Source organism: Xenopus tropicalis, chromosome 8 (assembly GCF_000004195.4).
Source record: "Xenopus tropicalis strain Nigerian chromosome 8, UCB_Xtro_10.0, whole genome shotgun sequence".
Classification (NCBI taxonomy): domain Eukaryota; kingdom Metazoa; phylum Chordata; class Amphibia; order Anura; family Pipidae; genus Xenopus; species Xenopus tropicalis.
The window spans coordinates 73,669,823-73,682,029 of NC_030684.2; the positions used below are offsets into that span (position 1 = coordinate 73,669,823).

The window sequence follows — 12,207 nt, forward strand, 5'->3', positions numbered from 1 at the left end:
CTGTTTCCCCAGGGGCTGGGTAGGGTTGGCTACACTGTAGCCTACGAAGATTTTGTTTGCGGAGGGGGGTGGTGCCGAGTAGTTATGCCACTGGTCTTAATTTTAAATTATTTATTTTGCACTGTAGCACCTGGGCATGGGAGCTAAAAGGTCACTTTCCCTAGCAATAAGGGATCAGTATTAACGGCTTAATAAAAGGTATAAATAGAAGAATAGTAGAGGTTCTGAAGTAAAGAGCAATCAAATATTGTAACGGCAGTAACACTTAAGCTGCAGAGACAATATTTGGTTTGCCAGGTTTATCAACAACCAGATGATATTTCCATATGCGGTCTTGAAAGAGGCAGAAAACAATGTTAAAGGACAAGGAAGATGGATGGTAGAATTACTGAGGGTGCCTTCTCTTGTCCTTTAAAATGAAAACTGTGCAAATACAATTAGATCCTAAAATCTATATTACTTTTATTATTACACCGCACCATATAATCATTCTGAATCAATTCTGAATGTGACTATAAAAACGTTTCCTTATTTACCAGCCCTACCCAGCTTCCAGTTCCTCTGTATCCACTGACATGATCAAATCGAAAGTAATTTTTTAATCTGGAAATCCCCTAGCTAGCATTGCATGGGAAATGCTTGTGATACGATAGTCTCTCTGCAAATAATAGATTGTGTGCGAGTCTGGGTGTGGGTCACATGGTGCATATAAAGAAGATGAAAGTGAAAGAAAACTAAGCTCTATATCAGAAGTGAGACAGGGAGAGAGAAGAAAGGTAGATAAAAAGGAGAGGATTCAAAAAAAGAGAGAAAAAGAAGTGAGATCATCCACAAAAACTGGGTGATAGAGAAACAACTTAGTTTATGTGAAGGCAAAAGAGGATCATCCACTTCTTAAAGGAACAGGGTGCAACTACTCTGCAGTAAAGGAACCCCAGAAGGCATATCGTGTCTTCGAAACCACCTCAATTAAGGCCTCACCCCAACAGACACACGATGCTGCCAACACTTTCTGTATATGAGCCCCCATGCGGAGGGTTTAGCTTTGAGAACTGCCCCAGGTAAGGGACTTACATATTTCCAAAGGTCAAACCACTGTATTTAGTGTGAAGGGCAACAGAGCAAATTCTATTGATAACTATATCGATAACTATAACATGTATACTGTATCAATGTGTAATGTGAGCATTGCTGATTTAGTAATATATATGCATACCTAATTATTAAAGCACGTCATCTTTGCAGGAATTTAGGGTACTAGCAACCCAGTAGACTGGCAAAAATAAATGCTGAGCATACGTGGCACCTGTTACCTTAGTCGACATTTTGAATTTTATGTTGTTCTTTATATGATGAAAACTAAGTAGCAGATTAATCAAAATATGAGATTAGCGGCAGATTTATCAAAATGGGATATTGGGATAACTTTCACCCATTGATAAATACACTTTTTAAAATCCCATAGGAATCCCACAGAGTATGCGTAGGCTTATGCAGCCATTTTAAAGACAAAACACACTGAATAACTAAAGGAATTCACTAGTAAAAAGCAGACTTACAATATGTTTTTCATAAAAATAACTGATTGTAGGAGCCACATTTATGGCATGTGCTACATTAACTAAACCGTGGGCAACTTAAACAGTCTTTCTTTTCTGTTTTAATACAGGGGTCCCAGGATCCAGCCGACAATGGTCTGGGTCTGCACTGAAATATAGCTTACCAACATTGGGAGAGCCATACGTTTTTCTAATCACTACAAATATAAATCACACTGACATTAAGCTTAAAGGCATACAGACTTCTAATAATCTTTAAGGCTTATTTAGGGAATATGTAACTGGGGTATACAGAGTGGGTTGTTTTTCAGCCGAAATTATACTGCTAATAGTAGCAGAATAATTGTAAAAACTGAAGCAATTAAGTACTATACAAATGTAAGTTAATATATATTAAATAATACTTTAAAATTGGTGGAATGGTCTAATGATGACCTGTTAAATGAGCTAGTTTTAAGCAATATATTTCAGCAGATGCACTGACAAATTCAGGAGAAAACACAATATTGCTGACGATTTAAAAAAGAAGATAATGGTGGACTAAGACATATTTGCTGCTGTATAACCTTGGGCCTTTCAAATTGTGCTGCTTGTAGGAACACCTTTCTGGAGGAACAGGGACCAAAACTTGGCCTTCAACCACCAAAAGCCAGGAAGACAGGGACCACTATTGCTGGAATTATATATAAGGTACAGAAGAAAGTAAATCTGATTATAAAGTTGACCTGTATGTATGTGTATTTGTTTGTGGGTGAAAATACATATACATCTTAATATCCTGTCTGGTTCAAATGTATGTTATGTGAGCCGAACATTGTGTTTTGTACTAATTGTTCTTAATTATACACCAGATAAAAGAGTGTATCAGGAAACTTCACGGAATAATTATCAGCAAAGCCAGAAAATGACTGCCAACCAGGAAGTCTAAACAAAGCCAGTAAAGCCATTACAAACTGATTTCAGTGCAAGTCAACCATAACAGACATGTTGTGAATAGCAAGGGGGAGATTTATTAAAATGCGGGATTAGAGCTCACCACACAAAATTTTACCCATTTTCTATTCATTCCTATAGGATTTTTAGAAGGGCATTTATCAATGGCTGAAAATAAGAGTTGACTATTTGATAAATATGCTTCTAAAAATCCCATAGGAATGAATAGAAAGTGAGTGAAATTTTCTGTGGTGAGCTGCAATTTTATTTTATCTATTAGTAGTTAATTACAGTTAATAAAATAACCCATCCTCAGTTTTCCATGTCATAACAGAACTAGCTTCCTATCAGATGGAGAAATACAGTTATATTGCAATGCTATGCTAACATCTTACCAATCAGTTTGTGTAACCTAAGAATAAGAAAGTACTCACAGAACATGAACTGCAGAAGAAATCTGCCTCTAGGTTCTGTTGCAGTTATCGTAGACATTACTAACTAAACTAATTATTTTCATTACTGGCAACAGTTGTATAGGACAAAGTGAAATACATGCTTAATGTATTTCTGTATTAAAAACATCATCTATATACATAATTAGAGGCTACATTGGCAGTGCTATTTAGTGATTACTAAAAGCAGGTTAATGATACCCATTTGTCCATGTATAGGACTGTCATTTAGCCTTTAAGGGGAATGACCAACTTGCATTCAAGCTGTAGTAAATCAACTAAAAGAGTAGTGGATACAGTGGAGTGGAGCAAATGAAATCTGTTAGCTACTTACAGGGTGTCCTAGTTGCATCTGCAAAAAAATGGTAGTTTAAAATTGTTGAAACTATAGATGGAAGAAAAAAATAATACATGTTTATTACCTGACCTTTGTGATTAGGATAATCCATGCCAAAAACACAAATGAGTTTCTTAACTTGCTCATCAATTGATTTTCTTCTTCTTTTTTACACAGTTGGGTTTGTCAAAGAATAAAGAGCTTGCCTCCTAAAACCTAGTTATTTCTTAAAAAAACAGATCATACAAAAAAAAAGTAGAAAAAAAAAATATATGCAAGAAAACATGAGCAATTTAAGGAAAAAGCTTGAGTTTTCTTACAAATTATCCTGAAACTTAAGATCAACAGGTAATAAATATGCACTACTTGTGAAACAGACCACTTTCTGATCACCCGTTGCATATCAAACTTTGTTTAGTGATCCTCAGAAGGCTTGGCTCTTTCAGTAACCTGGCACACATGATAATGGCACATACAGTATATATTGTATGTCCTGTAACTACCAGCTGAAGAACTCCCAACAACCTCCATAGATTGCGCTGAATGCTTTTTAGGAACTAATTATTGCTGTATTTACACGTGTTTTATATATACACAGGATGGGGTGATATTAGGAGCAGACAGAAGAGCTACTGATGATATGGTAGTTGCTGATAAAAACTGTGCCAAGATTCATTACATTACTGACAATATATAGTAAGTATTCATCCAGCTTTATAAATCTGTTGTCATTGTTTCTGCTAATATAATGATACACTGACTGTTTTCTCTCTATCTCACTTCATATAACTTGGCCATGAATCTATCAATCTAGCTAATATTATGTTGTCTGTCCATTTAGCTAACAACCATCCTATTAAATTACTTTACTTTACTTTATATCTTATTTCATATCCATATACATCTTCTTTCATTCTCTTCATAAACCAGTCTCTACATAGTCTTCCTGCTCTGTGTGTTTGTGCATAAGTATTTGCCTAGCATCTAACTTAAAGCTAGTCAGGCACTAGAATATACAATCATTTGGTAAGGTTGCCAGATCAGTAGCTCTTTATTTATTTTAGCCACCCATGTACTAGACAAGTGGTCCCCAAACTTTTTTACCAATAACAGACTGCAAAAAATGGGGCCATGCAGTCCTGAAGTGATGAGATTTTCAAACCTGCTGATAAATGGTGGCCAGACTTTGCCCCCCTTACAAAAGTCAAAAGTCTACCTGTGTCCTGATATTGATCTTCTTGTATTGATAGCAAACTCTCTAGTAAGACAAATACTCCAGTAATAAGATTGCAACCCTAATCTCAGGCATTTGACAATATATGTTAAATGGAAATGATGGAGAATTCATGAGTAGGATTGTTGGGTTATTCAGAAGAAAACATCCAATGATTAACCCACAGTTGCACAGCAAAGATCTATGAGAATGTATATACATATATCAACAATCCCTTTGTATATATACTTAGCTGCTGTGGAGCAGGAGTGGCTGCTGATGCAGAGAATGTGACTCAGCTTCTGTCCTCAAACCTCCATATTCATGCAATGACCACTGGAAGACAGCCACGAGTCTGCACTGCTAACCGAATCCTAAAACAGTTTCTGTACAGGTGAATATAATAAAAAGGCACCGGTAAAAGTTTTAATAGAGAAGCGATATAAGTGAAATGTAATTAAAGGGTAAATCAACTGAAAATGGACTTTTAGTACAATGTACATAATATAATTCTAAGACAATTTTCAGGCGCAACCAAGGCAGTAGTTGAGAAGTCAATAGAAGATGAGTTAAAGCCTTAAAAAACTCCTGCTTGGTTGCTGGGGTCTGTTACCCTGACAAAATGAATCCACTGAAGAGTAGCACTTTCATAAAGCAGAGATGCACTGATAATATTTCCAAAAAGCAATTTGTTTTTAGGATACACCTGTTCTCTTTCAAGTACATGTGGCCTGAAACATCTCAATTAAATAAACATTTGCACTGCATCTCTGCTTTTTGAGTGCTCTTCTCTCTAAAGGATTAATTTTGCTCATGTCAGCTAATTGCTGGGGACCCAGATACTGTAGGAGTCATTTAGTACCTGCAGGCAGGGTGAAAAGTGCAAAAAAATGGGTGCAATCCACACTTTACTCCAAAAACCAGAAAATTTAAAATCAACTGCAAAGTTGAACTATTAAAGGCTTGTAGATTTATGCATTTTTTCAAAATCATAGCATTGTATTGTTGTTAATAAGAATAAAAAAATATATACAGATGTGATTATAATTACAGTATCATCAATAATAAATATCATTGCTCTCTGGCAATTGTTCTGAAGCCGAAAGTTATAAATGTTTTTACTGAGTTGCAGGAATTTCCCATAGACTTGTACTGTGATACATTTCCCTCAATGAGAAATAATGTTCCCAGCTTTTCTTCACAGCTGAATTTGGCGCACACTTGGAAACGTTTGGGCTGTCGAATAAAATGGTTATTAACTGCATTAAGCTGGAGAAAAAAAAACTTGGGATGTGGGGAAACAGTTTGGTGAATTCTTACCAGATCTTACCAGATTCTTGAACTTTTTTCCATTCTGAAGAAAAATGAAAAGAAAACAAATCAGAATTTTATCAAGGAAAAACACTTCATAAGGCTTATTTAATAATGCAATTGCAAGTATAGAGTGCTAAAATATAAGGAAAATATTGCACACTTTAATGATTTTCATAGGTACTACATGCCCCTTACAGCACGGCTGATTATCAGTTCAGTTTACTCTTATTAATTTAGTGCAATTAAGGCTTATTTGTGAGTATCAATGTTAAACTGCACAAGTGTTGCCAACAGTTAAAATCTGGCATTTGCTTTTGTTTGTAAACTTTAATTAGACTGTTCAAAACAAACTGCTCATTGGTTGCTACTGGCACACTGTTGAGAACATGCAATAAGGATAGGAATAAGGCGTCTTGCAGGGCTTTACAGGTACTGCATTGGCACTTTACCACAACATCCATGGAGTTTTAAAAGACATTATTATTTAGCCTTCGGCACTCGGATGTCTGTCTTTAGACCAGCAGTTCTCAACCTGGGGGTTGGGACCCCTTTGAGGGTCGAATGACCCTTTCACAGGGGTCGCCAAAGACCATCAGAAAACACATATTTCCAATGGTCTTAGAAACCGAGACACCGCTCCTCTATGGATGGGGGTCACCACAACATGAGGAACTGTATTAAAGGTCGCGGCATTAGGGAGGTTGAGAACCACTGCTTTAGACAGTAGATCAATAAATGCTACCTGCTGAATGAGTTGGTTTAAAACAAACCTTTACATTCTTTCTTCTTTCTCTATACACTCAGATACCAGGGTCACATCGGAGCATCTATTATAGTAGGCGGAGTGGATATTAAAGGTCCCCAACTCTACAGTATATACCCACATGGATCAACCGATAGAGTCCCATTCACTGCACTCGGTGAGAATACAAATACACTAGTCTATGACACTATAGGGCTTATTTATAAAACCACAGAAATACAATTTATATCTGAAGATTTACACTATGTTAAAAAAATCACATATTCATAAACCTCCATAAAAAACAGCATAAAAATACAGTGCAATTTAAACTCTTTATTATAATTTGCACACTTTTTCCGTTCCCACTTAGTACCACACAAGTTGTTATTCTGGCTAGCACACTTTTAGAAAAATGTGAATTGGAGCTAACCTATATGCATTGTTGCTTTTGTTAATTTGTTTATTACCCATTTATAATTTGCCACCATAGATATTAATTTTCGTAATTATGTTGTAAATATATATTTAATAACATAGATGACAATGTCAGCCCACTTTATAATAGTTTTAGAAAAAGTATCTGCTGTATCTTGGCTTGTAGAGAAAATTGTATCATGGCACAAGGTTTTGCTTGTTTCTGATGATGTCTGCTTTACACTGCTCAGTCACTATACTCATTCTACATAGTTATATGTTTTTACTTTTCAACTCTTACCTCAGTTTTCCTAATGTTCCCTTTGTGCTATTTCAAGGATCTGGATCTGCTGCAGCTATAGCTGTGTTAGAGGACCGTTTCAAACCTAATATGGAGGTACTGTAGAATTATTTTGCACAGTAAAAGCCTTCACCCCACATGTAATAAAAGTTTCCCAGTGTAGTAACCCAGACCAACTAATCTGATGTTTGCTACCTGTTGATTGGTTAGGGCTGTGACAGATGGGGAGATTAGTCGTAGCGTGACATATCTTCCTTGTAGCAGGTGACTAATCTCCCCGAAATGTAACTCAACAGTGAGATGGCATACGCAGTGCCGAAATTTCCTCTCAAGGCAAGTTCCACGATTTCTGCAAATCGCCGCGCCATGTTTGCCATTCCACTGGTGATTTACATTCTAGCCAGTGGTATGGCATTTCAGGGAAATTAGTCGCCCGCGACAAGGAAGATTTGTTGCATGCCGACTAATCTCCCTGTCTGTCACAGCCCTTACTATATGTGACTTAAACAGTAGAAAGTTGTTTTCACTACTAAATAATTTTAAATCATTAGGCTGGGCTGCAATGTGTGTGTGACCACAAAAAAAACATACACAGAAAGACAATAAATCCTCTGCACTCACCCATATAAATATATCAAGTATATTTTGTGCATTAAGCTAGTCAAATGCCCTCTCCATTAAACAAAACAGGGATTGTTTGTCCATATATTGCAATTACGACGCTCTGGCCAGTCCTACACTCACTTTCATTTGATTTATTAAGAATTCTACTGCTTTATTATATATTTTTCCTGAGATGGCAAACTCAACAAAAAATAATATTTGCATTAAATGTTTTGTATGCATACATGAAATTCTTTATGTATAAACTACCATATTGAAAATAAATATTAAACAGTTTAGCTCAGACTGCCATTAGAGCTCCTTCCCTAGCATTACTAGGTACTTGTATAAGACTTACAGTAAAAAAAAATACATACATCTTGCAGTCACTACTTGACGTTAATATTGCAAGTTATCTTTCTGCAATCTATTGTTTCCTCTTCTACCATATGCCTCTCTCTCCCTTAGCTTTAATATCAGTTGCAAAATATATGATGTAGTTCTGTCATCTCTTACTCTCCTGCTCTGACCTAACAGCTGGAAGAAGGGAAGCGCCTTGTTACTGAGGCTATCACTGCAGGAATTATGTGTGACCTGGGTTCAGGGAGCGGAGTAGATCTATGCATAATTACCAAAGAAGAGGCACGCATCCTAAGAGGTCACACAACCACTGAAACCCGGGGAAAGAAGTAAGTGCACACATTTAGGTACCTAGTTATGCAAGGCAGCCATTAAAAGTACCTCCTTTTCTCACTGAATATTTTTTAAGATGCACTAACTTTTTAATAAGTGAGTCAGTCACAAAGTAAAAAATAATAAATTCTGGGCTTCAACAAAGGGGTTAGAAATGACATAAAATAAATATCTGTTGATCTATGTACATGCCCCTCAGTTTAGTCTTATATAAACCTAAAGTGTCTAGATATGTATTATTTGATCTGGAGGGGTTTATTTATATAACCTGTACATATTCATGTATGTAATGACTACTTCCTTTGCTATTCAGGATGGCTTCTTATCGTTATGCTCGTGGCACAACCCCTGTACTGGGAGAAACTATCACAAGACTGGAGTTGGTAGAAGAATCTGTTCAGATAATGGAAACTGATGAATCATGTTAGTCAATGCAAATTTACTGGGGGTACCAATGTGTTAGGCACCTTCCAGTGAATATGATTGCTTACCTTAAGAGGCCATACACAGAAAAATTTGCCAAATGAGTGACAGTTCTCCCACCTGAAGGTGGGCGATATTGGGTCAATTTGATCGTTTTAGTTATAGTCAAACAATCAAATTACACCAGTGGGCATAGGCGTCATCTGACTGAGGACCACATCAATAAGTGGATGCAGTCCCCAATCCAACAGAAAATCAAACCTGCCAGATCAAGATCTGGACAATTTTTGGGGTAAGCCCGTTGGGGGTGCCCATACACGGGCAGATAAGCTACTAAATCGGTCTGAAGAACTAGAATCAGCAGCTAAATTCTGCCCATCTTTAGACTCCTATTTGCCTAAAGGGAAAACCAAATCGGGCTACAATCTCATTAGCACTGCAACACCATCTCTGCTCATGTCACTGCAATCTAATTTGATGTCCCAGACAGCCCGCATGCACACAGTAGAGTAAAAATCCAAACTTAAAAGTCAAAGTTCTGATCTTTACTTTTCTAATTATGACAGCGAAAGGAACCCTGGGACACTGACAGATATTGCTGTGTTGTGCTCAATGGATAGTACCCCAGGCTGGTGAACTTTTTAGCAAATAGAAGAGCCTGCCTGGAGTTTAAAGGAACAGTAACATCAAAAAATTAAAGTGTTTTAAAGTAATTAAAATATAATGTGCTGTTGCTCTGCAAAAAACTGGTGTTTTTGCTACAGAAAAACTACTTTATAAATAAGCTGCTGTGTAGCCATAGGGGCAGCCATTCAAGCTGGAAAAAAGGAGAAAAGGCACAGGTTACATAGCAGATAACAAGTAGATAAGCCCCATATAATGGGGGTTTATCTGTTATCTGCTAAGAAACCTGTGCCTTTTCTCCTTTGAATGGCTGCCCCCATGGCTACACAGCAGCTAACTTATATAAACTATAGTAGTCTTTCTGAGGCCAACACACCAGTTATACCAGTGCAGGGCAATAGTACATTATATTGTAATTACTTTTATACACTTTCATTTTTTGGTGTTACTGTTCCTTTAAGGTAAGTGAGTATATTCACTGGGGGGTAAAACATTAGCACCCCATGTGCAGTTGCTTTGAGCTTTAATCCATATACAAGACAAAATGGTTAACACATGCTACAGGCATAGATTTCAAACTGATTACACTGAAAATAATAATTATAAAATAAAATAATTTTTTATCTGTTCAGTTCACATAGATGAGCATTAGATAGAGACAATTACCAATCTTTTATTTAAAAAATGGTCTGGAATCCATTTTGAAATAAAATGAGGATGCATGAAAAATAACATTTAAGCCAGCGAGGGTTTTCCTGCAGTTAATAAATGTGATTGCTGTTCTTGGCACATGAATTCTTGCAGACAAATTCAAGTTGTCATGCCAAACCTGCTTGGAGCAATAAAAATGAAAAATCCACAGACAAACATATTGTTCCTTATTACCCTTTCCGAATGTTCTGTATTTGCATTTTTTTCTTTGGTTTGCATGAAACCAGTACAAGGGTTTTTCAAAAATTATTTCTTCTTCTTCTTATGTTTTTTAATACATAACACGTAGTAGTTCCCTTCAAATGTGGCTCAGTGGTAAGCTTTTCTGCTCTGCCTTGCTGCATTGAGGGTTGTATGTTCTTCCTGTGTCTCCATGAGTTTCCTTCTGGCACTCCAGTTTCCTCCCACACTCCAAAAACATACAGGCAGGTCTACCAGCTCCAAGAGGAGCAAAGTAAAATACAGGGCTTAAAACAAAGCTTCCTTCCACCTGTTTAAACTGCACTCTGCTCTGGCCACATCATTGAAAGAAAAATATAGGATAAGTAAAATCTCCCTGATCTTGTAGGCAGTAATGAATAATGTTTGCTGAAAGTTTTAATCTGAGCTAAATATGATCAGTATCTTTGAAAATAGCCCCTTCATAGATTTGTGGTCCCTGTCCATGTTTCAAATAAGAGTGTGGGCGTGTCCTAACGGTCCCTTCCAGAAGCATAGTTGAAGGGGGATAGCCAATCACAACCCTGCAATCACACAAGCAAAGACAGGCCACAGTTCCCAATCAGGTGTGCTGGGTGTCGACAACCCGCTTCACAGCCTAGGAAAGGAAGCATCAGGAAAGGGGACAGATGGCAGGAACTAACAAGGTTATTGAAGAAGTTTCCAAAAAATTAGCTTGAAACACAACTTTTCTCAGCACATTTCTTCTATATCTAAAAGTATAATTTACTTTCACTTTTTTTTTACAATATCCCCTTTAAAGGTGCAACTGGTAATAGTGTGCAGAGTGCAGCTGCTCTTCACCAGCCCTACGTGCAGTTATTGTGTTCTGGTGGATCACGCTTGTTTGCACACATTAGGTAACTCCTTATATTTAAAAATATTTGACCATTAGAATTTGGTCAAATCAGCATTAATGACTACACTATAAATGTGTCAGCATCAATAAAGTTTTTATTAGACTAACAACCTTCTCTAAATAACATTGCATTTACTTCTGACAATTAATTACAGGAAAATTAAGTTACAGCTACACATATAAGATGAAGAAGATCAAGGGGGTGAATTATCAACGGTTGAGTTTGATTTTTTTCTCGATTCAAGATTTTTTGGTCTTAAAAAGCTCGATCTAGAGTTATGGTTCAAAAACTCAAATGTCTGGTTTTAAAGTGCAAAAAATCTGAAAGTAAAAATTCACCATGTAAAAGCTTGCAAGTTTCTATAGAGGTCAGAGGGAGTTGTAAGTAGGCAAAGTCAAGCCATATTCTCAAATCCAAATTTTTGATGAAATGTCAGGGTGGTTCTTATTGGCTTGGATATCTGCTCCCCTTACAATGTATTTAACATTGTAAAAATTTGACACTGGGGCAGATTTATAAAAGTATGAAATTAGAGTTCACCAATCATGTGGGATTCATCAATGGGAAAAAGTTGACCATTTCATAAATATGCCTCGAAAATCCCATAGAACTGAGTACAGATTGGGTAACTTTTATTGTTGTGAGCTCCAATTTGACACTTTGATAAATCTGCACCACTGTGATTTTTGTGATTTTAACACTGTTTTGTAGTGACTAGATTATATATACAAAAGTGTTTTATAAAGACTATGGGGCCCATTCATTAAATCACGATTGGAAAAAATTCAGAGTAACCGAGATAATTT

General features: G+C 36.6%; 1 protein-coding gene across 1 annotated transcript; it reads left to right on the top strand.

Annotated features, from left to right (window-relative positions):
* The first annotated feature begins 618 nt into the window (after positions 1–618).
* psmb7.2 (proteasome subunit beta 7) lies at positions 619–9,672 on the top strand. The gene is made up of 8 exons (XM_002941264.5): positions 619–1,061; positions 2,156–2,249; positions 3,880–3,977; positions 4,748–4,888; positions 6,613–6,728; positions 7,306–7,364; positions 8,409–8,560; positions 8,878–9,672. The coding sequence occupies exons 1-8, from the start codon at positions 997–999 to the stop codon at positions 8,990–8,992; spliced, it is 840 nt and encodes a 279-aa protein (XP_002941310.2). The 5' UTR covers positions 619–996; the 3' UTR covers positions 8,993–9,672.
* The last annotated feature ends 2,535 nt before the right edge of the window (positions 9,673–12,207 follow it).

Coding starts and splice junctions, on each gene's coding strand:
- psmb7.2 (XM_002941264.5), top strand. CDS start 997: ATGCTGCCAACACTTTCTGTATATGAGCCCCCATGCGGAGGGTTTAGC. Junction 2,250..3,879: donor TTGCTGGAATTATATATAAG/GTACAGAAGAAA, acceptor ATATATACACAG/GATGGGGTGATATTAGGAGC. Junction 3,978..4,747: donor TACATTACTGACAATATATA/GTAAGTATTCAT, acceptor ATATATACTTAG/CTGCTGTGGAGCAGGAGTGG.